Genomic DNA, 26,594 nt, shown 5'->3' with positions numbered 1-26,594 from the left:
CCAAAAAAGTGGTTTTAGAAGTCTTTTTTTTTTTATTTTTAATGCTTCTGTTGTTTTGAGGCGAAGCTCAGGCCCAGCCGGGTCCTGTCCCTCTCCCAGGTCCCCTGAGGCCTCCTTCTCCTCCTCACCCCCGGTCAGGCCGGGGGCAGCCGCCTCACACCGCCATGGCGGGCCCGGCTGAGGAGAAGGGGTCGGTGGGGACGGTTTGTGCCGCTGAAAAAAACCTGGCGGAGGCACCAGCACCCTAATCCGGGGCTGCGAGTGTTTCAGAGGGCTGGTGTGAGGGCAGCCGGCTCCTTTCCCCAGCCCTGCATGGGGGTTTAATGCCGGACCTCACCAGTTCGGGCAGAACAAGGTGACCCCGGGGAAGGAAGAGCAGCACGGCGGTGGGCAGTGGTATGGCATCATACCTGTTTAAAATCGCTTTAAAGTAAAACACCGGTTTTATTAGCAGCGTGTCACCCCACGTTAGGTGCAGGTTTTAAATGACTCGAAGCCAGAAGACAGGTTCTTTAGAATATTCCGGTACTTCCCGAGGGAAAGGGAGACTTTTAATACCATCCCAACTCAAATTAAAGACAGCAGGGACTTAATAAGCAGCAGATTATTTTGGAGCTAGCGTCACAACCCACGCAAGGAGGATGGATTCTCTTATTTCACCAGTATCTTATTTACAAAACAACCCGTCTAAACCGTTACTTCCCCTTTCCAGGCATTTTGTTACCCTTCAGATGAAGAAATGTATTTTTTCCTTCCCACCTCTACGCCGTTACCATCCCAAGCAATTCAGGGGGATGCTGGTGGGAACACAGCCCCTGGTTCCCCCAGCTCGGGAAACGTCAGCCAGTTAGGCTGGTTTGCCTGGCTCGCAGGGGAGGACACAGTGTTTTCTGAGTACTTGTATTTTTCCAGACTGCTTTCTGATCTCTTTCCAGAGACCTTTTCCCTAGTTCAGTTGACAACAGCTGTGGGAAATCTCCTCCCTGAGGGAGGGACAAAGACATGATCGATTTTTTTTTTTTTAAAGAATTACTTCACAACATCAAAACAAAACAGGATTGGTGCTGCTGTCAACCGAGGAAAGGTCTGGCGGTGCGTGACACGCTCGGGGCTTTGCGGGATCATGCTAACCCGTCGCCTGCCTTGGTGGAGAACCAGTGCTACCTGCAAGCCATGGCAGTCGGGTCGCTTTCTGCCTGGCGTCTTGGAGAGGTGCCAACCGCTGAGTCGTAAAGGAGTTGACAGGACCGCAGGCCAGGGGCAACAGGTCGTCATGCAGCAGGAACAAGTATTAGAGGATCTGGAAATACCCCTTGCAAGGAGAGAAGCTGAGACCCTCTTCCAAGAGCAGCCCGAGACTGGGAACCCGTATTTGGAAGACGCTTTGCTTCGGAGTTACTTGAAAACACACCTTCCTCCCAAGGTCTGGCATGCATGTTTGTCTTTCTGTGTGTACACACTACAATTCTGGCTAGGTCACTGCTGAAGACTGTGAATTGAACACTTCTCTGAGCCCTTTGGTGCCTTCAAACGTTTAACTGGGGGGAATTTATCAGCATTCTTTAAAACTTGTTATCTTTGAATCAGTGCAGGGGTGGTGGAAAATACTGGCAGGACGTAAACAGGGAGCAGCTTGGTGCACTCCTGTGACTACTCTGGGTGTTGCAATGAGAGTGTTGTTTTGGGATTGTCAGCCTGGGCATTTGTTGTCTGGTCATCCAGAGAAAGAAATCTCAGAGAAAGGGAAAAAAATCTAAGGTGATTCCAAACTCTGCTGTGCTCTTCCACTTGTCTCCCCCCTCCCAGGGAAGAGGGGCTTTTAAGGAAATTCCTTTCCAAAGGAAGGGGAGGGAGGGACACATGACTGTTCTCAGCTGAGCGCTCAAGAGGATACAAAGGTCCATTGAGGTTTGCTTGTTCTCAGCACAGGTCATTGGCTTTTCTGGGTTAATTTTCAGACAGCAAAGGCTCCGTACAGATTTCCAGGGGTACAGAGAGGTGGGGTGAGATCCCTGAGCTGCAGGTCTCTGTTCTGTGAGGTCCGGTCCTACAGGAACCACTGGGAGTAGGCAACTCATCTCACTGGCTGTCCTGTGCTGTCACCCCAAGGACCACAACTGTTTCCCGCTTTGCAAGGACCAGATCTCCTGGAGCAGAGGGTGACCTCTCTCCCTGATTTACTCCAGCAGAAGCAATGCAATGACCTGTAAAGCCACCGGGCGAGTAGCAGGGCAGAACCCAGCTTTCAGTGACCCTCTTCCTGCCACTACTTGCTCTCCAGGTCTGTGAGACCTTGCAGTCGTGGGGTAGTAAGAGTGTGGTGGCAGGATTGGTAGCGTGCTTTTGTCACAGCCCTCAGGAAAGATGGGAACAAGGCCTCCCTAAGCACCACTGTGGCCTTACTGCCAGATGAGAAGATGGGGGAAAAGGAGGATGCCTTTGGGCAACCATGAAGGTCTTACTCCTAATCTGCACCTTTGGAAGCAGCATGATCCAGATGTCCTGAAGACTAAAAGGAGCAGTGATGTCTTTTGCCAAGGCTGAGAGCTGCTCTCCGCTCCTTCCCCAAAGAGACAAAGCGGCTGCAAAATCTACCAGAGAATCAGCAGCCTCTCCCTTAAACGTTTCTGTGCTTGGTCCCAGCGGGGCAGTGTTGCCTCACCGCTGAAAGGGAGAGCAGCGTCTGCAGGCTGCTTCACGCTGCAACTGGAGAGCTAGCCCTCCATATGAACACCTTCCTGCCCAGGAGAGCAGCAACAGATGAAGCTTTGTGTGTTCCACTGAACCAGACACCATGCTGGAGGTTGATTCCTGTTGTACTAGTCACCTGTGTTCAGTGGTGAACACAGAAGTTTTCCTGGAATGGAGCAAAAGATTTCTTTCTTTCTTTGAAGCTGATTCCTGGAGAACACAGAAGAAAGCACCTGCTTTTTCTGGGCACCGTTTTGGAGAGATGTCTGTTGGTCTTTGATCCCCCTGAAAATATGTCCTTTAATATAAAGGATCATCTGTTAGCGCTCTTTGTGTGCAATAATTTGCACATTTCCAATATATTCATCCCTGGGACATCAAAGGACAGATCAGGGTGAATGAGACCACCCAGCAGATGCTGCTAGGTAGCAGCTTCAGCCCTGGCCCTAATGGTTTACAGATGCCATCTCCATAGCCTGGTGTATGTTTTTTGGAGTGCCCAGGCTGCTATGTGTTACATTCAGCAGTCACAAATGTAGGAGCCCTGATTTTGTTCTTTTACCTTGGAAATAAGCATGTTCACTTGGGCAACACGGTGATTTGTAAACCTGCAAAACCCAGCTCACAGCTAGGCAGTTGGGTTTGGTTTCTTTTAGAATACATGGATGAGGTGAAGGGACTGTTGTAGTTTGAGTTCACTGTAGCGTGCTGACTAAGAGACCCGTTTGCTAAACTCATGTTCTTCTGCCCACAAAAAACTACCAGCTAAACATTTTAAAGGTTTTTGTGCTTCAGGGATGAGTGAAGTCCATGAACCTTGGATTCTTAGGTTGTGCCTCTAAAACAACCTTCAAATTGTTGTCAAGATATGAGAGGCATTGGAGGCATACACCCATCCCAGCTAAATTCCACCAAGAGCAAACAGGAGTGCAGCATGAGCTGTACCAGTTGACAGGGCTCTCATGCATGGTTTTTGGCTTGTTTTGTGATTTTTAATGCTGAGTATTCCACTGCTCACCTGAAGGAAAACTGGCTGGTCTGAGGATGGAGACTTCCAGAGTAGTAACTGGGAAGTATGTGTTGGATCCTCATTACACACGCTGGAAGGCAGAGTGATGAAAGAATCAATCATACGGGATGTAGTTTAATGAAAAGTCAATACAGGGGGAGGCAGGGAAAGGAAGAAGCAGTGTTTGTAGTTCATCATCAGCAAATTAACGTGTTTTATAATTGCACCATTTTGGGTACAGCAACTATGGCATTCACCTCCACGATTGTTATATTGAGAAGGAAATGAGCATCTCTTGAGGCGTAGAGAACAGCAAAAAATATTCCTCTGATAAAAGCAAATCTAGATCAGGTGGTTCTCTGACCCACAGTACAGTCTTGGATGTATTTATGCTAATGGGGGTCCAAGAGTGCTAGAGGTTGGGTCCGCCTGGCCTAATTTTAATCATCTATAAGTCAGGTTATTTAAGTCTAGGCAACTTCACTAGGCTTTGGCCACAGACAGTGAAGAGCACTTGCAGAAGGCAATTTCTGTCACCTTGGAACAGGTATCTAAGGGGGTTGGAATGAATCACTCCTCTGTGGGTGCCATTAACTATGGACAGACTACTCGGTCCAGGTGACCCAAGCCTGGCTGAAATGAGGGCACATGAATCCTTATCCAGGGCCTTTCAGGAAGCTGGATGCAGGGTGGAAGTTTGAATCTACATACACTGGGTGCCAGACTGAATTTCAAATGATTGTTCTGTGCCTCCTTTTCTAATCTGTTAGGCAGGTAACTACTGAGCCCAGTGGAAGTTTTCCTATATAGACGAAGGTTTTCTGTTTTTGGCAGCTCTTCCCCTGGCATTCTTCTCCAGCAGTAAATCACAGAGTGGCTGAGGTTGGAAGGACCTCTGGAGATCATCTCATCCAACCCCCTTGTTCATGTGCATCTGTGTCATTCTCAGCCCTGATACAAAAGCTCTTCTGTCTTTTGTAAAATCCTGAGGTGCTGCCAAAAGTAACTTGAAAAAATGATTTGGGGGAAGAAAAAAAAAAAAAGTGACAGCTGAGCACAGCTGTGCCAGCAGAGGCTAAGAGACAAGCTGTCCTGTTGCATTACAGAATGCATGGAAGGGCCAAGTGGCAAGAGACCACTAGCACCGCAGGACCATATGGTCAGTCCTCTGCCTTTCCAACTAGGACCGAGGCTTCTTGCCTTCCAGAGGGATGCTGAAGGGCTCTTCATGTTGCTTCACAGGTACTGGAAGAGGTGAATCAGGATCTGGAGAGATTTGGAAACCGTCTGCTAACCAAGATCAAACATCTAGGATGGGAATGCGAGTTGAACCCCCCTGTGTTTCGGCAGTATGATGCCTGGGGACGGCGGGTGGATCACATTGTCACCTGCTCGGCCTGGAGGAGGATGAAAGAGATTGTGGCAGAAGAGGGGCTGATTGCTGAGGCCTATGAGAGAAGATACTCCAACTGGAGGTAACTGGGGGAGAATGGGAATGACATGGTGCCTTCCTGGTTATTCTTAGCAAGGAACATTCAACATCTTGTAGGACTGAACTTCTTGTTGTATAATGGGTAACAGATGATGCATGGACAAAAGCACACCTACCGCTGTACCGAACAGCAGTGTCTGTCCACTGTAATGTTCCACATCGGCAATGATAAGCCGTAACTAATGGCCTACAGTTGATCATAATATTCTTTGATGTCACCTTCCTGATTCTGGGGCCTGGCAGTTCCCTGCACTGCTCCAGCTTTACATGCATTAGCTTTAACATGGCTAAAGAGCTGGGATTTTACTTGCAGTTTCATTGTATTCCAGCCTCTGGAGATAGACCCCCATTTCTTATTTTTAAAACCTGCACTTAATGTGCACCAGCTGGCAAGCAATGCCTTCCATCCAGCCTTGCACTGGCTGAAACAGTTTTTGCCCTCTCAGAAATGAGCAGTCTGATTCTCACCTGTTTTGGCTGTATTTTGTTCCTCTCTTCCTAGTCAAGATGTTTTATCCTCCTGCTGTTGAACTGCTGCATAAGCTGTCTGTTTTCACTCACTTTTTTCCCTAGCCGTCTGCATCAAGCTGTCAAACTGTACTTATTTTCAAGCTCCTCTGGAGGTTTCAGCTGTCCATTGGCCATGACTGATGGGGCAGCCAAAGTCATTGAGGTATGAGCTCAGCTGGTCTCTGAGGGCACAGCCCACGTCCTGGCAGCGCTGGTTAGAGACTGGAGCATCAGCCAAGGATGGAGGAGAGCTGATCTGCCATCTGGCTCCGGGCATGGCCCTTCCTTGCTCTGTGACTCAGCTCCATCTCCCACTGCCTTTCTCCTTTAGTTACAAAGCCTTTGTGCCCAGGCTAGCTTTTATGCTTACTTACAACACTGTATACAATAAGGCCTTTGCTGCACATGAAACCTGTGGCACTGCCGGTAGTTGGAAAAGTTTTCCGTATGTTTTTACTACGAGATAGTTTGTTTTCCTGTTCCTGGTGTGGAGTGGCAGTTAAATGTGTTGGGCCAGATCCATACCTGCTGTAAATTAACCAAGCTAGCAAGACTTTCCCAGTCTGAAGATTTGGCTCTGCATCTTAGTGACACCCTTTGCACTATGTCAGTGGCTGTGTAAGATGCAGAGAAAAGTTAGCCCTTAAGTAGCCAGCCCTGGGTACTTTAATTCAATAAAAATAATTAAAAAAAAAGCATGAGGCAGTTACCTCTTTCCTGCAGCTCTTTGGGTGCTGATGACATCCAGCATATATGAACATATGCTGATACCCTGGCACATGCGCTGTTTTGAAATTTCTCTGTTCAGATGTCTAGCGGTGCAGAAATCCGAGGGGGGTAGGGATGCTCAGCACTCTTCTTTGCAACACAAGTCTGCACCTTCTGTCTGCACAGTGCTCCAGCAGCTGTGTAGGAGCTGGGCACTTTCACAGACTCTCAGCAGTACGTGCAGATGCACTGCAGTGCAGGACACTCAGTGCCCCGCTTGCCTGCTTGCAGACCATCCGTTCTGAGCCTGGGACACACCAGTGTTAGTTAAGGCAACTGTCTAATTTCATCTACTGAGTTATGATCATCTTGGTTTCTTTTACCTCCCCCAAATCAGTCACTAGGTATTCCTGGATCTCTGAAAAATGCTTTTGACCATCTGACATCCCGTGACCCCAAGAAGTTCTGGACCTCTGGCCAGTGGATGACCGAGCGCAGAGGAGGCTCTGATGTTGGTACGTGTTCTGAGGTGGCAAGCAACTGCAGCAGCAGCTAAATATGTGTTAGCGAGAACTAAGAAAATTAAGGGTGTGGGGAACTTAGAAAGCCTGGTAGCTGGTTTAGGAAACTTCAGCAGAAGTCATCCAAATCCTCTGCATAGCTCTGCTGTTTAACCAACAAAAGGCCCAACTTCTATCCACTGATGCATGCAGTACACACAGGCGGGTACAGAGCTGTGTTCCTTGCACAGATAACACACTGATGTCCAGCTCTATAATCTAAACCTTGAGCAAGACAGTCAGACCCATCCCAGCTGGGACTAGGAAAGTATTCTTGGCCTTCAACTTTTATTCCTTGGCTAATGTTAGTAATAGAGTGATGGGCCAGGAAACCTCAGAAGTCTGCTGCAGAGACAGAAATGTGGAAGGGGAGCCACCTGCATCTGATGAAGCTGCAGTTGGTTTCCTGGTGGAAGGGTCAGCTGTCGAGAGACAGATGTGCATCATTGCAGGACTCCATTCCTTAGCACCCTTTGCTCTTGGCTGTGGTAGCTCCTAAAGAAATGGAGGCATTGGATTATACACGGTGGTACATTCTGCTTACAAAGCACTCCCATTACCAGCTGTTAGTCTGGAGCAATTGCTGGAAAGGCTTGCAGTTAAACAGAGCGTACTTCCTTTCTAGTACTTAACTCTGGCTGCATTTCTTATCCAGGGTCAATGAAAGAGATTAGCAGCTAATCCATACTCCATCTTGATAGCAGGAGGTGACTTAAAAGAGCTGCTGCTTAAACCAAAAATCGGCATTGATCGATACAGAAGTTCCCATAAAGTCAAGGTGATCTGCTCCTTTCTTGCAGCTAATGGCACCGAGACAGTGGCCAGAAAGCAGCCAGATGGTACATATCGTCTCTATGGTTTTAAATGGTTTACATCGGCTGCTGATTCTGATGTGGCATTAACCCTGGCCAGGGTAGCAGACGCTGAAGGACAAGTAAAACAGGTCTGTTTGATGGTAGAACCAGGTGAAGAAGCAGGGGCTTTCTTCTTGTTTCATTGTAATGAAATCCTCTTTACATGCCTTTCAGTGGCCCCAGGGGTCCAGCAACCTGTCCCTGTTCTTCCTGAAGGTTCGAGATGAGGAGGGGAAGCTGAACAGCATCCAAGTGCAAAGGCTGAAAGATAAATTGGGCACACGGCAGATGGCAACAGCAGAGCTATGGCTAGACGGAGCTAAAGCAGAGCTAGTACGTGAGGTTTCACCTACCTCTTGGGACTGGGCTGGCTTGACATGGCAGACCACTCATGGGTGTTTTGGCAGTGATACCAGCTGAAGTTCCTCTCTTCCACCTCTGTGGCTGGCTGTTCACTTTGCAGAACACTTCACCAACAAGGCTGTGTGTGGGACAGAGCTGAGAAGAACCTGGGAAAAGGCGGGAGGGAAGGAAAAAAAAAAAAAGTCATTTTAGGCTGGTCATTTCCCTAATCCAGTTGCATTGATCCAGCCGAGGGACAGTTCTGTGTAGCATGCAGGTAGGAACAAGCAACAGGGACCAGAACTGATCATGCTGACGTGGTCTCCAAAGCCACCTCTCTGGTCATGCTACAGACTTGGCTAAAATGAGACAGCCATATTTTAAAGCAAGCAGATCTTTGTGGTGCCTGAGGACAGACGGAGATGAAGTGGACAGCCTCTATCTATCTGTCTGTTAACACAACTTCCACTTAGTTACACGTCCACTTCCAAGGCTGTGCGAAAGGCTTACATCAGCCTTTGTTCCTTGATGCTTTCAGATCTCTGCAGAGGGTCGTGGAGTGGTCTCCATCTCCAACATGCTGAACATAACTCGGATCCACAATGCCATTGGTGCAGTAGCTTCCATGAGAAGGTGAAGGCAGCATGGATGCCCGCAAAGCTGAAGGAGCAGCTTATCAGGACAAGGGGACTTTGCAATGCTCAGCATTGCAGCCAGTTTACATTTAATGCCTTTGCAGGCACAGGTCTGGAAGCCAGCAGTGCTGGAGAAGGTTGGCCTGTGGGTGGGTGACCTAGGCTGGTGTGGTACAGCTGAGCAGGGTTCTTCCAGTGGGGGTGGCTGGAAGAGAAAGCTCAGAAGTGGATGGTTGCTGGTCTAACTACTTTCCCTGGTTGTATTCTTTCTAGGATGATCAGTCTGAGCAGAGAGTATGCCCGTAGGCGGGTTGCCTTCGGGAAGCTCCTCAAGGACCATCCCCTACACATGCAGACGATAGCCCGGATGGAGGTAAGGCTTTTGGGAGCCAAGCCGAACCTGTTGGTGAGGAAAGAGGCAGAAATCCTCAGCTGCTAATGAGCACAGCTAGCCTGCCTCTGTGTGCAACAGTCAGGTGTGGAATGCCCTTCCTGGTAGAGTGAGATGTATGCAGCAGGGTAATTGCTATATTTTAGTGGGATTTGATCTGATGATAGACCTAGCTTCTCTGCCGGACTTCAGGTTATCCTAAACAACAATTACCTGGGAGCTATCCTGAGAGGAGTGCCAAAGTCATTCATGCACCTACTGTGTTATGCTGTGACCTCCGAAGTTGGTCATTAGCATCAGAGTCCAAGCATGACACCACAGTCTCCTAAACCGCAGTTAACAGACTCTTGTCCAAGACCAACACAGACTCATCCAACTTCCCTGGTAGCTCATGCACCAGGAGATGGGCTGTTCCCAGCAGGCTTGAAGAATTCCCAAGTAGTCACCATGCACTTTAGCTTCTGAGAAGTTTGTCTTCCCTGTGTACTTGCACAGTGCTCATCACCACAAGACACTGAGCTTGAGTACAGCCTCTAGATGTGAATGTCATCTAGGGCAATAACAGACAACAGAAGAGACAGCAGCATGAATTGGCACTCTTGCTCTGGGCTTTGGGAGAAATTTCACGTGTGGGCCTTCGCTCACTGCAGAATGTCTCACAGTTTTGCCACAACGCTGAGCTGTAGCAGCTCACTAGATCCACAGGACACAGGTGGCTTAACACCTCTACTAAAACTTCAAAAAGAGGGCACACAGTTCTCCTCCTCTCACCCATCCAAGTACGACTCCTTAAGTGGTGTTAACACCAATGCTTGCCCTTGGGCTTCGGTAGGTTCATGCAAATTTTTTAAAAAGTATTTAAAAATCCTCTTGGAAGGTGGGGGAGAGGGAAAGTGGTCAACATCTGTCAAACATAACTTAAAGCTCCAGCATCTCTTAGCCTGTGGCCAGAACTCCACCTCTGAAAGAAAGGCCAGATCCTATATAGTCCCACAGCACATTGTTATGCACAGGGGCTACAGAGCTCCATAACCCAATGCTTCCCAAATCACAACTTGCCAGGGAAGCAAGTTGCTCAACAAGAAATCTGTCAAAGACCTTGCAGATCCTGCTGCTCAGAGGTTGACCATCAGATGTGCCATCTCATGTCCCTTACCTTTGGAAAGGATGTGGATTTGTGACCTGGATGCCTGATAGGAGCTTTGATAAAGCTCCGAGTAGGCCTGATGAAATGGCACTCCCCCTTTCCTCATACTAGACTGCAGTGTACAAGAGCAGCAGCTCTGGACTACTTTTAATATTTCATGCTTTGTGCCTTGGCTGGTCAGCGGTCTTTGTCTTTGAAGCTGTGGGTCTGTACAAGAAGGAGTGGCATTTTGCCCAGGTCCGAGTATTGCACATCCCTTCAGGATGGTCTCTTGGCACCTCAGCAGACCAGGGTGGAATCAGCCTGAGTCAAAGATCCTTGACAGTGAAGCTCCCCACTTCTCTGCCTGCAGGTACAGACACGAGGGGCGTTTCTTCTGATTATGGAGATCGTTCGTCTGCTTGGACTCGTAGAAACCAACATGGCGAGTGAGCAAGACCAGCTTCTCTTGAGACTGCTGACACCAGTCGCCAAACTGTATACTGGGAAGCAGGTACAGAACAACCAGTTTGATTAGCCCGGGGTGGGGCTGTGTGGCACATTAACAACCACAGAGCTGGAAAGAGGAGTGATTAACACGGCCAACATGAAAGGCAGCGATAGCAGGGGATAATGGCAGTGACCTCCAGCTGCAGGGCCTGCAGCAATTATTGGTCTGTACCGAGGCTGGATTTTGTGGGTAGAAGACTTGTCCCTTTGCTCTCAAGGCCACAGATCAGCTGTCTGATCAGAACAGACAGAGCCAGCACTGTGAAGTACTCCACATGCCACAGAGGAACACTGCTGAGGCTGCCCCAAGACCAAGGTGGGGCACTGAGCGACAGGGAATATCTTTCCCCTAGTTATGAATAAATAGCAGAAGTGTTAATAGTTTAGCATTAGCCTTAATTTCAGGCATCTGCCCCTCTTCTAATTGCCCTCAGCTTAAATACACAGAAGCTTACACACTATAGGAAAGTAGAAGGTAAAGCTTGTCCTGGACTAGAGACATGTACTCCTATGTACCAAGCAAACCACAGGCTTAACCTTACCTAGAGAGGACTGTATTGAGACACACTGTCCATGGATCTTCTCCCAAGGTCTGACTGCTCCTGCAGGTCCTCTTTTGGTGTTACTCAATCTCCATTCCCCAGGCTAAACCTCTAGCATTTAATGAGCAACCTGCCTCAGCAAATGAGTGGGATCCAGTCAATCCCATCCCAGCAGGAACTGCTGTGTGATGTTAGAGGTTTCTGGCTACTCTTTCCCCTTCTGCAATGTGGATCATGTCAGCTCTCTGCATTTTGCAGGCTTCTGCTGTTGTTGTTGAGGCAATGGAGAGTTTTGGAGGACAAGGTTACATGGAGGATACAGGCTTGCCAGTCATAATCCGCGATACTCTGGTAAGAAAGCAGCAGGAGAAGCAGAAGGAGCTCCTGGGTGTCACCTAGTCCCCTGCACAGTACTCCATGGTTGTCTGCTAAAGACATGCTCAAGGGAAAACAGAGTCCTCCCCAGACTCACTCCAGGCATGGCAGCTCTTTCCTAGTTGCCTTCCTGCCGAGCCCAATCATCACCAGGGAGGGGACGCGATTTGTTCCTGGTGCTGGGGCTGTTCCCTAGCTCAGTAACAGAGCTGACCTCCTAGCTCTCATCACTGCTGCTCCTTTCCACTTGTGGTGAGGCAAGACATCTCTGGAGATTTCACTGATATCCCTTAGCTCTGCCCCATGTCTTTGTTTCCTCACATTCCCTTTTCTATATTGCAATTGCTCCAAAAGTCTCCTTCATGCTCTTCCACAGACTCTTCTACTCCACAGGTGCTGTCCATATGGGAGGGAACAACAAATATCCTGTCACTTGATGTCCTGCGATCCCTCACCAAGAGTCAAGGACAGGTGATGGCTGTGTTCTTCTCCACAGTGCAGGTGAGCCCACATCAAAAGCACTGGTCAACCTGATTTGCCCACCTTAGCAGAGTCTTACTTGGTGTTTATGCTCCTACCTGAGACTGGCAAGGAACATGACCAAACTGAAAGCTTTAGACAAGTATTCAGAAGGTGTCTTACAATTCTGGTCTTTAAATAGCACTTACAAAAGCAGAACGCAGGCAGTGCTCATTTTGGGATCCTTGTACGCTGCAAAAAATGCAGATACTTTCATCTCAGCAGTGAAGAGTTTTGCATTGTCAGAATTCCTCATGACAGGTACCAATACAAGTATATTTTTAACATGAAAGAGTCACCTTCCTGAATCCAAAATAATTTTGTGGTTTTGTTTCTTAACTGGAAAAATACCACAAGACTGCTGAATATTAAACCATCGCTAGGGCTACCTACTACCTTATGACTTTCTATTTTTATTCCCACTGAAAAGATGGAAAGAGCCAAAGGAATTCCATTGCTGCCTCTTCAGATTTGCCATTCTCTGGCTTTACCTACAGGCTGCTCTTTTAAAGGTGCTCAAATGACAGGCAGTCAGGGAGAGACCAAAGCAGCTCAGAATTTCATGAAGGAAAATAAGCATCAGCTGGCTTGGTATGTCCTGTAAAGGGAGACAGGAACCAGCCTGAAAGGCATGATCAGCGTATCAGAGGGTGTTCTCTCAGAGGCGACATTATTAATCCAAATAGAACAATCCAGATTACATTAGCCCAGATACAGTGAGCGAATCCTAGGCATCTGGAGTGCTGGATTTGACTGTGGGTAGCCTTCACTTTCTCATCCAGACCCCTTAAGAAGGGAAAGGTCTGGGTCACTGCACTCCCTGCAGCACCAAAAACTGGCTAGGTCTTTCAAAAACACAAAAGCAAGAGCCTGACTTCTTCTCACCAGTGGCTGCAGTTGGGAACTTCTGTTACACTTGAAACCCCCAACTCAGCTGTATTCTGTACAGAGCACCTCTCTGACCTCCAGAGATGAGTGTTGTCTTGCCATCCTCTCAGACAAGTTTTGATAAAGGAAAAACACCTCAAACAATTTGACTACCAAACAAGGCAGCCAAATCTGCTCATAACAAGGAATGAGCACACCCGCTAATTAAAAAGCCAACTGGTCCAGCTGCTGATAAAAAGCAGCTTAGTCTGACACTGAAGGTAATGGAGCAGAGAAGGAAAGGAGCGGGTGGTAGGCTCTAAAAATAACTTGGAAAGAAGCCAGCCTCCACAGGCTTACACTTACGCTCATTTAAACAAATACCGCACAAAGGTGCCATACTGCAGTCCTCAGAGCACCTCACTGGTGTAGCTGAGAGGGCCCCTCCAGCTTCTTAACAACTGGGTAATCAGAGAAGCATTAAAGAACACAGCGACGTGATTCAGAGCAGGTACCTGCACAGCAGTAACACCAAGTATTGAGATTTATTAATTAACAAGCTTATCATTGCTCTTGCACTCCCACAAATCACGCTGTATATGAGACTGGAGGGTGAACAAGTGAGCACTGACTTCAAAGGTCTCCAAATTCCGGTAAGTGCCATTGCATTTGCTGTTCATGTCACACTGAGGCTGTTTCCATTTCCACAGAGAGTGCCTGGAATGGGCTTAGCTGGGAGAGCAGTGTTGATACACCAATTCTGGATATAATAGATCATACCTGGCAAACAACCTGGACATGTCAGAAAGCTTTTCCCTTAAGCCTTTGACAGTCAGGCACTGGAAAGGCAGACTGGGAGGTATTTCTGCAGAGTGCCTCTGCAGCATCGGGCAGGAACGTGCTGAGTTTCTACACCGGAATCAGGATTTCACTCACAGGTGATAAACAACCTCTTTTTGAGCTCCAGGTGTCCAAATTCTCTCAGTCTCTGGGAGTCTGGCTCATTTTGAAACATCCTTCCCATTCCTGTCTAGTGAGGAAATCATTTAGCCCTTAATAAAGGGATTTTTACTGCTCCAATCCATTTCCTTTTTATTGATGCACACAAGACTAGTACAATTTATTTTATGTTTGTCCATCAAGGTTCTCAGTTTGCAGGATTTGTGCCCAATGACAGGCTGCTTTGAAGAAATCAGCATTAGTACTTAGTACGGCATAGCGCTTTGTTCTCTGAAGGTCATATCTCAGGGTAACTTCCCTGCTGACCCCACTGCCACCTATTTTTGCTTTTATCCTGTGTCAGTTGCCTCTACTGATGGTGGGATACCCAGCGCTGATGGTGCTGTGATCTAGGAGCAGGAACCCAATGTTGTAATTACCCTCAGGAAAAGGGAAATGCAGAGAACTTCCTCATCCTTGCACAATGTGATTATGAGAAGCTGAATTTTTAAGGTTCTTGATACACAGGCAAGTTTGTTACAAACCACCTTGTCCAGAGGTAATTAGTCTCCAAAGTCTCGGGAGAACACATGGCGAGAAGAGCAAATGTGAGAGACAGTCCTGGATTCCAGCTCAGCCGTGGTGGGAGTTTCAGGTGGATACTGCATGGGGGCAGTCATTTCATGTTATACTAAAAATTTATTAGCTGGAATTTTGAGCCAGAGCATTGGGTGTACTTTAGAATTCAATTACAGTCTGAAAAGTGACTCTAAAATAGCACCGGGGAATTATTTGATTATTGCATTGTAGTCACTTTAGATTAAATTTGGTCACATCGCAATACAGTTGTGTTTTTGAATGCGAGTCCTGCAGGCATCTTGCAGAGCTCAGAATCAACTGCCTTATGCATCAAGAATGACTGCGTAGGGCTGAAACTCTAGCTGTAAATCAGACATACAATCTAAGCCACGTCATGGTGTTTTCAGGTCCTTTTCAGCCCATAACCACAATTTTAACATAGCAGGAAATAAATCTAGGTTATTAAAGCGAGACTACGTGTTTGCTTGAAACATTAATATGAGATTTGTGCTTCTAGCCCCATTTTGGATGCTCTGCCTGTTGCTGTATTTTTAAATACTCATGATTATTCTTTAAGTAAAAACCATTCTGACAATCCTGCTTGGTAGCTAGCAAGAGCAAACAAATGAGCGGCATCTTAAAATTCCTCAGTGAAAACCGAAGGAATCGGAAATATTTGAGCTCTAAAGCTCTTTTGCTCTCTGATGATTTCAGCCAGAAAAGAATGGTACGTGTGCCTCCCCTCAGTTACACCCTACAGGAACTGGAGCAAATCAACACGTGGGAGAGAAAACAGGAGCTGCTTCTGCCTTGAGCATCGTCCCTGAGGCAGCTCTCCAGCCTCTCGCTCTCAAATGCAGGGAAGGACGGGTCAAAACTCAGTTTGATGTTTCAGAAGATTCAGTGCTTTTGGTTAGGAAAAGAATGAGTGTAATCTGAAAACAACAAAGTGTAAATTATTGGAGAGCAAAGAGAATACAATGCCTTTTTTTTCCCCCTAAGGTTAAAATGATGGGGTTTTTATTCCTGGTCCATACTACCCAGGTCTTAAAATCTTAAAAAGCAAGGCAGCGTAGGATGTAGCTGTTCGTACCCCAGCCATTAGCACGAGGGTGCCGACAGAAGCGCACATGTCGCTGTGCTTGGCCTCTGTGATGCTGGCTTCCACCCAAGCTGCTGGGAATATGTTTATGCCTTTGGGGTCTTTGATCCTTGTTAGCAACAAGCTCCAAGCTACTTTTAAAACATCTTATTAGCATTCTGTGGGCTTGGAGGGTTCTTTGGACTTTATCTTGGCACTAGACCTAACCGCTTTAATGATGATGTTTTCGTATTCGTACAGCATATGCTGCGAGTATTTATGTACCGCTTCGCCTAGAGCACAGAATAGCATCCATTGAGGATTGTGTTTTTCTTGTATTAACAGTCAGAAAATACAGGGCAGTGGTCAGGCAGAAGGTGTCATGCACAGACGTACTGCAGAAAACAAAACCGCGTTCAGCTCGTGCAGCCCCAAGTCCTACTGTGCAAAGAAGCTGTGTTTTCACGTACTAGCAAGAGGAACTGCATGATCACTTAAGCACCAAAAGCCTCAAAAACATGAAAAAATTCGTTCTATGCAGCAGACACTTACAGGCTTTAGCTTCATAAATAACCTGCAAATGAGACTAATTAATGAAAAGCACCTCCTACCACCTGCTATGCTATTTAAATACGTAACGGTTCCTTTTTGCGATTCTGTCCAAGGTAATCCTTTCGTTCTACTGCAGAGAGATAGGTTTGATTATTGTAAAGATGTTATCGCGGCACACGAGGCTCCTGGGCTGAGCCCACCGATGAAGGCAGGGCCAGCCCTGAGCGCAGGCAGCGCAGGCAGCTGCCTGGGGCGGCCGAACGGTGGTGGCCTACTTTGCTGCAGAGCCCAGCTGCAAGTGCTGCAGCAGGGGGGATGCAGGGTCTGGAGGTCGGTGATGGCTGTGTGGGTGAGAGCTGGCTGCTTCTCCGCCTGTGTGACTTCAGGGGGACCGAGCTGTCACCCCAGCCTGGCAGCTCCGTGCAGAGGCACGCTCTTCTCGTTCGATCCCTCATAAGAGGGAATAACGTGGGACATGAAGATTAAAGGCTAGCCTTTGCCGGTTGCATCCAGGCAGCCGTGGGCATGCCATGTCAAAAGAGCAACTATTTTAGATTCTCTCGGCAGAGTATCGCTTGTGCTTTCACAAGGTATTTGAGACAGTGGAAAAACTGCAGCTTAGCTGAACCAGAGGGAGCTTCTAGGTGGTGCTTTTGGGCACAGTTAAATGCCTGACATCCATCGGAAGAGAGCCACTCTGGTCCCCGGGCCTTTCCCACTGACACGACTTGCAGGGAAGAGCTCCTTGAAATCTGCATTTTCCTGCTTGCACACAGCTCTAGCATCTTCATGGAAGTAAAAATATAAAAAAGGGAGATTAGAACCTGATACAGGTACGCAATTAGAGGGAATTGGGGGTGTGATGCGGTCTCTGCGTGCAGCTGGAAAGCCAGCACGGAAACAGCAACACACTCACAGGAATTCTCCATCCTCAAGGCAAGGCTGCGAGTTTCCTTTTGGCAATGTCCCTTTCCTGCGGCCGCGCAGTGCTCTGGCCGCTCCACCGACGGCAGTGCCCGTTACGGCCACCTTGATTTAAGCTTTTTGTTACTAGCTGCTGGGCGTGCTCAGGATTTCACCAGCCCCGTTTCCTTGCAGAAGGTAAACATGCTGTAATTTTTCCTGTGATTGTTTTCTTTGCAGAAAAAACTGGAGCTGGCTTCGAGCACTGTGAAACTGGAACCTGCCGTGAAGCAAATGCGGGATGCTGTCAGCGGTCTTGCACAGTTCATGCAAGCAGCTGGTTCAAGGGGAGCCATGACCATGGAGCTAGCAGCAAGAGACTTCTCCTACACCCTAGCAAGGATCTATGCAGGTAGTGGGGAAGACAGAAATGACGGATTTCAGACCAGGAAAGGCCTAGGAATCAGTCCTAGAATGGCCTGGTTTCATACCTTCTGGGTAAAGGGTGGAGTTTCAAGGAAAGCTCGGTCCCCACCTTCTTTCAAACTGAGGCAGCTCTGCCTGGCAAGTGCTGTTGAGAAGTAACCACCACCTGCTTTTCACGAGCCCTTGCTGTTTTGGCTGGAGCCCAGGAATACTGATGTCTCCTGCTCTTCCACAGGAGCTCTTTTAATTGAACACGCAGCTCGGCCTGATGCTTCTGCCGCAGACATCTCTGCTGCTCAAAGGTAAGCAAAAACCTCCTCTAGCCCTAACTGTTTTAGATGATTTCTTGTGCAATGCAGCAGGCTTTGCTCTGCCTCACCAAGCAATCTGACTCTCTGCCACGGTGAGACCCAAACTTCGTATCATCATCGATGGAGACAAACCCCATTCTGGGTTGGCTGCTGTCAACATCACGGCTTTCCCCTGCCATGGGGAATCTCCCTTCTAGTAGTGATGAGAGGGATCCAAACCGGGCAGACTTCAAGCTGAAACCAGCCCTGTCTGCGTAAGGGGGCTCAGACAAACTGTTTGCATCCTCTGTTCAGGTGGTGCAACCAGGAGCTGTGTCCTGTGGCCAGGGCATTAGAGAACAGCAGCTACGAGGCCGAGGAAGTGCTCATGGACAGCGCACTGGTGTACGAGGGCAGCCCTGCCTGCGGCAGCCGGCTGTGACCCACCAGAGGCAACTGGGAAGCCCAGCCCCCAGGGGAAATTAAAGGTGGGTTGCAATCAAAAAAAAATAATCCAAAAATCCTCAGACAGCCACGAATTACAGGCACGGTGGGGACAGTCTACCAGGGGCCAGACCAAATCCTTCTGGAGGAACGCCCAGCTGTACCACCTCCTCCAGTATGAAATCCACTGCTTTTGCGCTGAGTTATTTGCTAACACAGATGCAGCCATTGAGATTCAGTCCAAGATGCTGAATGTTCTTACTGTGTTTTAGGCAAGGACAAAGTGATCAAATCCAGATAGTGACTTGAAGCAGCAGCTCTTCAAGTGCCAACTGGTGTTCTTTTTAAAGAAAAGCAGCCAAAATCAGACTGAAAATTATTTGAAGCTGATTAAACACAGAAAACGACCATGTTCCCTGTTCACCTTTTTGCTTTCCAATGCTACACACGATCTTCCACCCTGGTACCTGCCAGGAACGGGGTTTTCTTCCTCCAGGGCAGCCTCTTAGGCCCACCATGGCCGTGAGGGTGGTGCATCCCTTCATACAAGCAACCTCCCTGGGAACTGTTGTGCTGGGCTCAGGACCACCAGCTCAGCGGCTGATCTTGGCAACTTGTTGGGTAAAAAAAAGGCTTTGTAACATAAACTTTCCATTTTCCTAGCCAAGGCTATTGTTAAGCAAGGTGCTCACGGGACACTGCTTAGTCTAGCTCGTGCTTCTGATTTTTCCTTTTACATTCTACCTTGTCTCAAACAAGCTTTGCTTTTACTTTAACCTGGAGGAGAGGCTTTATCTTCAAAAGTATGGTTGGATACCTTGTCCCCGCTAAAGCTGCGAACTCAGCTCCGCAGTCAGCTGAGATGGGCAAGAAAAACATTCTCAGCCTGCTGTGTTTCAAACACGGGATACAGTCAATTGCTATTTGCAGCTCCATAAATGGTCAGCATCAACATCAACACTGCGGTGCAAAGTCCTTCTGTAACAGCTTAGGGGAGGAGGCAATTTCAATTACGTCACTCAAATTACATCAAAACTGTACAAGTTCGCAGCAAAATTAAAGAAAAAAATTAATTTTCTTGAATTTTTCTTAAGAAAGCTTTTTTTATTCTCTCTGACCTCCAGAAAACTTATTCATTCCCCATGCATGTGTCCTAACGATGCTGCAATTCATAGCAACATAATTTCTGACGTAAGTTTTAGATTGAAATCCAGTAATCCTCCACCAAAGCAAACACCTAAATATTGACTGTGTGCTTCTCTTCGCCCTCAGCCCATCAGTCTGCCTACTTAGTATTACCCTGATGACTAAAAGTTGCTAATAACAGAAGAAAAACAATAGTAGAACAAAGACAGTTGGAATATATAGCTGTGAAGTGCTACAGCAGGTAGGATAGCGAGTGGGAAGAGAGGAAACGAACCGTTTCCTGAGCACAAAGTCATCCAACACTTCACTGAGGCCAAAGCCCGCCGATGCAGGAGGACCCAAACAACCAAATATTGCCTCCAGGGAGGAGCCGAGCTGTGCCAGGGCAGCAGCGCCTGTGGGACACGGTGAGGAAGGCTCTGTGGGGGCGCGCTCTGTCCCAGCACCGGGATCACAGGGCTGAGCCAAGCAGAGCTGCCCTCAAATCACACAAACACCATTTAGCCAGACCCAGCACCCAGGGGCTTTCCACTGCAGTGTTTCTCTGTGTCCGTTATATGTGCATTTAAGTGAATAAATAACATTTGGCTTTGAAAATCTCCTACGTCCCTGTAGTTGTTTGGTGTCAAAGGTCTTACAGGTGTCAAAGCACGGAAACCTGTTGTGCTGTGTAAAAATCAGGAGAATGGGAAAGTGAGAGAACAAACACGTGGCTCTAACCTGAACAATGACGGCAGCAAAGTCCGTCACCAGATTTGCACGTGGGAAGGGCAGAAGGGTCTGACGGCACGCGATGAATGCAACGCAAAGTGAAAGTCATCGTGTTAGAATTGTTTGCAGGGCAGCTGATAAACTGTCGGGATTCTCTGTTCTCACTAAGTGCTCATCTCCAAAGCACAGGGCTTTGGCAAGCAGCGGTGCTTTCCATGCTCACTGCCTGCCTGCGATTTCATGTCACCACTTTCCTATGTATTTTACGTAGTTTTTTGAACACCAGGGTTACTTTTTCCTAATATATGAGCTATAATTTGCCTAAAAATAAGCCCCACAAAGTGGGAGCCCTACAGATGCACCGATACAGAAAACACAAGGGACTGTAAAATTGTCACCGTGTAGGAAAATGACAAATTTATTAAGATCTAAATATTCAATCTGAGGCTACAGCAGAATAAATGCTGTTACAAACAATTAAGCGCTAGGGTCTAACACTTTATACTGCTGCTAAACAGCTCTCTGCTCTCATAGGTTTGCATGTTTTAAAACATTTAAATGTTCTTGAAGTAATTAATCAAGAATCAGATGTCATTTTAATACAAATTCCACCAAAAAAAATGTACAATCAAATGCATCACCTGTTGCCACTGCAAGGTAAAAATCATTTAATAACATAACTATGGGAAATCGGTTTAAAAAACATATTTGTTAAATAGTAAGATAAAACTTTAGCAGCATTTAAAAAATTTGAAAGTCTGAAGAATATGGTAATCTTAAATCCCAAAATGCAACAATCTGAGCTCCAATGCCTGTATTATGTGTGTAAAATGAAGGGATGGGAATTTGGTATTCCTCTGCCCAGGAAAGGGCACATCTACATGGTGTAGGGACAGCAAGACAGATGAACGCTCGTACAGACGTGGCTGTAGTAAAAGGTTACATTTCTCTTTCTGCATCCTTGCTCTAGTGCTGGTGGATTCTCTCTTTTAACAAAAAACTGAGCTGAACTGTTAAAAAAGAAACTTCATGCTGCCTGTGCTTGGTCTGGGCTGCCTCCTCAGCCCTGCCCTGCCCTTCCAGCAGCAGATCTGCCTCCGAAGGCACCCCAGGGGAATCGCTCGTCTGTCCTTCAGAGAAAAAAACCACCAGGAGCAAACGCAACGCCTGGCAGCGCAGACTGCACCGCTGTGCGGGTGCTGCACGACCAGAGGTTGCATCACTCACCTTCCTCACGACTCAGAAAAGAGCCTAAATTGCTGCTTTTGCTTTTTAACCAAGAAAGGTAATTCCACGCAACTCATGAGCCAGTTCCGAGTGATGCCAGCGATAGAATCCAGCTGAGGGCAGCTTTAAGGAATACAAAACCTGATCCGGATCCTGCACCTGAGCAAATGTCAGAGAGCCGGCCTTCGCTCAGCACTGAGCATCCCCTTCCAGCACAGCCCAGTAAAACACCATCTTCTAACTGACCCTGGACACAGTTTTCTCAAAACCTCACACTGAGTAATTCAGGATCTATTAAAGGGACAATTGTAGACTAACCATAAAACATCTGCACAGCCCTGTCTGTTAAACAAGCTCTGAATCTGCTCAGCTTTCCTGTGCGTGGCTATTACCCTTTGCAGCCTCCTAACAGCCCAAAACCCCTCCCAGCGCAGGCTCCGTCCCACACCAATGGCCTTTCCTTTGTAGCTGACTGGTTCCCGACACCTTCCTCCCCTTCGCCACCAAAGAGCCTTCGGTTTTCCATCCTACATGCTGCCACCACCATACCTGACCCGTACAATTACGCTGTGATCAACTAATTGCTGCCCAGCCTGCAAGACTGCTGCTGCTGAACGACTCCTGGGCCGCCACACTGCAGTATCACCACCTCCACCGGCAAGGAGAGGCTGGGCTCGCTGCTGTCCTACTTGGGGACGAGAGGGACCTTCAGTTCTCAAAGATTGTCTTGTTCCTCAGCCACTAATACTATCTGCAAGACTCCCGATAAGCCGTACACATCGCCTTTGCATAAGGAGATTGTTTTACAGCATGTAAGACAGCGCTAAAGCTGCGTATTGAGATAGTAGCACTGCTCTCCTCTCAGGCTCTCTGCTGTTTGAGAGCTGTAACAAAAGAGGAAAGGACGTTCATTAGGAAGAACTGATCACCGGGAAGTGAGCTTCTACACAATGTCAGCTGTATACTCCTCTAGCAGAGCTGCCAGGCTGCTGCCACCCCTGACATGAAGCCCTTCTGCACAATAATGACTTCACACTGTGTGGAAGTTAAAAAAAAAAAAGCTCCCTAACTCCCTCCAGCAGCAGCAGAGGAGACCCCCGGGGTTTTGCTCAGTGTTGCTGAAGCAGAAAACATCCAAGCAGCGCGGTGTCCGGGGGTGGGAGTACCGGTGTGCACATAACGTCTGCAGCCACCGTGCGACAGAGTAATGAGTTACTGAAAAAGCACTTAGAAGTAACTCAAGTATGAAAGGAGCTACATAAAATCAAATTCTGGTGTATAATTGAAAATCTGCTGTTCCTTTGCATGTTCTTAATAGTGCAAAACATTATATATGCTTTGCTTTTTTATTCTGGAAGCTGTAAATACTACCACCAGCTGTGATCACAGCTCTGCCCAGAATCTGCAGTTTTATTTGATTAAATAAATACCATGAGATTATAAAGCAATTGTGCACAACATCTTGTGATTAGAACAGGCCTGTCCCAAAATAACTCACAGTTGCTCAAGGAGCCCTTCGCTCCCTCTGAGAATTCAGGGCAAATCCTCTCTCTTGACTTCAAATATGTAAGGAGAGAAATAACTGATAGAGTATGAGCTTATGTGACAGGAGCGCATGCAGCCAAGCAGCTGAAACGAGCAAGCAGCCCTAGGAAAATGAGAATAATCAGACCCTTGTGCAGGAGACTTTTGCAGGACAAACAGCAGTTGAGTTTTCCACCTTCTGGGAAAAGATTAAAAGATATTAAACCTGAGCGAGTTTGGTTTGTTCCCAAAGAGCCACGGCTCCACCATCCAGCATTGAGAATAAGGCAGAAAGTGTGCAAATGAGAACCGAGCTCTGATCTCCCCACCTCGCTGCGACTGCGGCGAGCGCTGGCGCTTGCTCGCTGCAGGGGATGGGAGACGTTGAGCTTCCTTTTCCAAACATCACTGAAGGCAGGGTGAATTCCCTGGCGACCTGGGCCGCTCCTACATGTGGGCTAACATCATTGGATCAACGCTTTGAAAGATGATGGTTGGTTAAGGGGAAAAAGAAAAACAAGGTACGGAGGAAGATGAGACTCTTACACAGTTCTCCAGGCTCAGAAAACCGTGCCGATTGTACTGACAGTACCTGGTGGTGCGTGCAGTTTGTGTCTTTTCCCCCTCCCTGGGACTCTTGCACCAGGAAAACCAAGCTTAATGTTTTTTCTTCTAAGTTTAGGAGCAACAGTGTGTTGTTCCTTGCAAAGACACACAGTGGAAAAGAAAGCAAGAGGAGGCCTGCTGCAGCCTCCTTTTTCAAAGGCCTTGGTGTTTCTGCTGAACCTCAAATATATCCCCTACGGAAGGACAGGAAAGAAAAATAAAAAATTAGAAAGTGTGTTAGCAAATGCTCCCATGCAAAAGTCTAAACTTTATTCACTTTTATTTATATATTTAACAATTCTAAAGTATTTACTTCTTGCTTTGACAAAAATGAAAAATATAGGAGCACTTTACTCTCTTGAGGAGAGAACGGTTATATATACAGCTATGGAGAGATACTGGTTCCTCCTTTACATACAAAGAAAAATAATATTAATAAAAAAAGTGCTTCATCGATCAAAAAAAGACTAAGAGCTGCAAGCATTTATTCACACTGTACATCACAGACCCCAAAAACCCGTATCATAACCTCTTGGCACCTGTCATTAGGAACTGCAGAATCTTAGACTTATTTTTGACTGTCTATTTGCACCACAAACCCACACAATGTTAGTGTGCAGAACTACACCGTGTCCCCTAAAGTCAAACCTCTAATCACCCCCTCCGTGGAAGAGCCAGAGACAGGAGCTGCGTGTTATCCTTTTCCTGCTCCAGCTGTCTCTGCTTTACACGGAACAGCAATGCCTAGAGTTCTGTTCCAGATACTCGCTGCACTGGTTTAGGAACAAATACGTCTAGATACAACTCGACCGGAGAACCCATCTTTATCTTTGCTTTTCCCTCCTGATGGTTTGAAAAACGTCTCAAAACCCATACCCGGGGAGATCCCAAGATGCTTCGTTACCAGATCCCCCTCCCATAAGGACACAGGCTGCTCTGCTAAATCAGCCTCCTGGACATTCATTTTTGTCTCGTGAATCTTCTGCTTACGCCGCAGCCATGTAATGATCCTTGCGAAGGGTGTGGGAAGTTCAAAGCCAAAAATAAAATACCTTGACATTTCCCCATCAGACCTAAGAAATATTCTGAGATGGTTTTCTGTGTGTGATACTCGCTTTGGATTATGTGATTCTGACATTCCAGGGAAGGGAAGCGCTCCTTTCCCAAGGTTTCTTAGATTTTGAGCTTTTCTATCTAGAACTCTCAAATACTCCAGCAGGATTCTTGAGAATATCATGAGAGAAGTTGGAACTTTGTCTAGGCAATACACTGTGAAGCAGGATCTACGTTTCTTCCTTGCCAAATTGCACTAAGCAGGCTCTATCAAAAGGAAAAGGGGACGAGTACCTAACACTCATTTAAAAACATGTATTCAATAGATTCACACTTTAAGGAGGTGACTTTAAAAGCGACTCAGATTGGGAGAGAAGGAAGAAGGGGAATCCATGATGTATTTCAGGTCTTTATAAAATCTTCAGGCAGGTTTTTCCTATCTGGAGTACACTGAATACAGACTGAAAAAGGAGGAGACATCCCAGGAGTATTACAAGCACCAGTGCACTCCTCATGGACCAAGCCCAGCAAAAACACCAGCATATCACAGTTGCTCTTTCGTTGGTTTGGATAGTCTCATTAAAGTGCGAGTCTGCACAACAGCACAATGACTTGTTTGTATGAACCATGACAAGCGCACTGCTCCAAAAGTAGCTTCGCATCGAGTAAACCATCCTAGAGATGGGGCAAGGATAGAAGTCAAAGGTCTACTTTCCCACTCGGTTTTAAATAATGAATTGCATTTACAGAACTTCAGAGAGAGGCGCCAGTGTAAAACCCATCTCAGCTCGGCAGCCTGTTCAATCCCCTTCTCACCTCTCGCAAACAAGCACCCACTTTCCTTAGCCAGCGTTGTCCAGGTGTTTCCACTCTGAGCCACAGCGGCAGGGCTGATGGCAACCAAACGCATCGATTGTGTGTGCAAGTGCAGAGCCGCTGAGTATGGAAATCTGTGATTGATTCCCCCTTCATGCAGCGAGGATAACTAAGCCCACTCTAAGAACAGAGAGGGAGAGTGCTCTCTTGGGAAAGAGGTTCCCATTTCTTCTAGCAGCAACAGGTTCCCAAACAGCAGTTTCTTGTTTGGAAGTAACAGGAGTGATTGAAAGCACTAGCACTGACGCTACAGGTATTCACACTTTGCACACTGGCTGGACTGATTCCCCTCTTCTCCTGTCCTCCACAAAATCGTCTGTCTGCAACAGTTCAGCAGTGGGACAGTTAAATACAAAAGGGAAATCTGGTTCTGACACCAGCTCCCTTCCCACTTCCACAATCTTCCAGCAAACAAACATACATATATATTATTATATATACACACACACGCGCGTAGACACATACACACAGATAGGACAGAAAGGAAAGGGGGAATAGCTGGAAAAGGAGAATCCCACAATCCAGCGGTACGTCCTCAAGGTCTGTCCCGCCAAGCAGTGTTCCACGCCCCAGCCTCCAAAGTGCACGGCTCCCGCATCCTCCCAGCCTCAGCCCATCGAGAATCTGCGTGTCTGTTGAGGAAGAGTCAGCATGGCTGCTCCCCCGCTGCTTCGAGGCTGGAACTTCAATTTGACGTGGCAGTGATGGGTTTGTCCAGTTCGAGATCAAGGCTGGAACTGCTTGGGTGCAAGCTGCTGTAGCACGATTTGCAGACTCTGCTGGGTTCAAAGAGCTGCTGGCTAGGAACGGGCACCTTCTGGTTACAGCAACTGGAGCAGAACACATTTCCACAATTCCTTGCATCAGGAACAGAGGAAAAATGGAAAAGAAAAGATTAGAAGCAGTTTGACAAAGTTACTCTAGTTCTAAAATCATACTATTCATAGTGTTGTGATGGGGTCAGCCCTGGAGACTGCAGTTGCTCCTCCCTAAGTACCATGATGCGTGCAAAGACAACCACCACCATCTGCACCCTGGGCTACTTGCTTCTGAAGCTGAAGCAGAGCTCTAGGGACATCAGAAAGGAGCACAAAGCAGAATTACAG

At 47.3% G+C, this 26,594-nt stretch overlaps 3 protein-coding genes across 25 annotated transcripts in view; 1 reads left to right on the top strand and 2 right to left on the bottom strand.

Annotated features, from left to right (window-relative positions):
- HORMAD2 (HORMA domain containing 2) overlaps positions 1 to 6,801 on the bottom strand; it is a 30,870-nt gene extending 24,069 nt beyond the window's left edge. For both annotated transcript variants that reach the window (XM_075041913.1, XM_075041914.1), the window contains exons 1-2: positions 6,413 to 6,801; positions 3,710 to 3,791 (exon numbers count right to left, since the gene is read on the bottom strand). The gene's annotated coding sequence lies outside the window, so the exon portion shown is untranslated. The remainder of the gene's footprint in view (positions 1 to 3,709; positions 3,792 to 6,412) is intronic.
- LOC142037447 (acyl-CoA dehydrogenase family member 11-like) lies at positions 1,032 to 22,322 on the top strand. Of its 5 annotated transcripts, none has more exons than XM_075041908.1 (15): positions 1,033 to 1,423; positions 4,943 to 5,175; positions 5,766 to 5,865; positions 6,808 to 6,925; positions 7,771 to 7,913; positions 7,999 to 8,157; positions 8,705 to 8,799; positions 9,075 to 9,174; positions 10,692 to 10,832; positions 11,629 to 11,721; positions 12,139 to 12,246; positions 17,426 to 17,597; positions 17,847 to 17,913; positions 18,217 to 18,389; positions 21,173 to 22,322. In XM_075041908.1, the coding sequence occupies exons 1-14, from the start codon at positions 1,124 to 1,126 to the stop codon at positions 18,341 to 18,343; spliced, it is 1,956 nt and encodes a 651-aa protein (XP_074898009.1). In that variant the 5' UTR covers positions 1,033 to 1,123; the 3' UTR covers positions 18,344 to 18,389; positions 21,173 to 22,322. The 5 variants fall into 5 exon arrangements, with proteins under 5 accessions (XP_074898011.1, XP_074898009.1, XP_074898010.1 ...); XM_075041909.1 differs by lacking the exon at positions 21,173 to 22,322 and adding an exon at positions 19,618 to 20,660; XM_075041907.1 differs by lacking the exon at positions 21,173 to 22,322 and adding an exon at positions 18,618 to 18,752.
- A 1,500-nt stretch (positions 22,323 to 23,822) lies between these two features.
- MTMR3 (myotubularin related protein 3) overlaps positions 23,823 to 26,594 on the bottom strand; it is an 83,755-nt gene continuing 80,983 nt past the window's right edge. For all 18 annotated transcript variants that reach the window (XR_012652380.1, XR_012652381.1, XM_075041899.1 and 15 more), the window contains one exon: positions 23,823 to 26,345. Coding sequence is in view for 16 of the 18 variants with exons in the window: in XM_075041899.1 (XP_074898000.1) it covers positions 26,174 to 26,345 (172 nt within the window). In the remaining 2 variants the exon portion in view is untranslated. The remainder of the gene's footprint in view (positions 26,346 to 26,594) is intronic.

The sequence above is a fragment of the Buteo buteo genome, chromosome 11, assembly GCF_964188355.1.
Source record: "Buteo buteo chromosome 11, bButBut1.hap1.1, whole genome shotgun sequence".
NCBI lineage: Eukaryota > Metazoa > Chordata > Aves > Accipitriformes > Accipitridae > Buteo > Buteo buteo.
The sequence above is the reverse complement of the archived record's forward strand: the minus strand, read 5'-3'. Positions and strand labels throughout refer to the sequence as shown.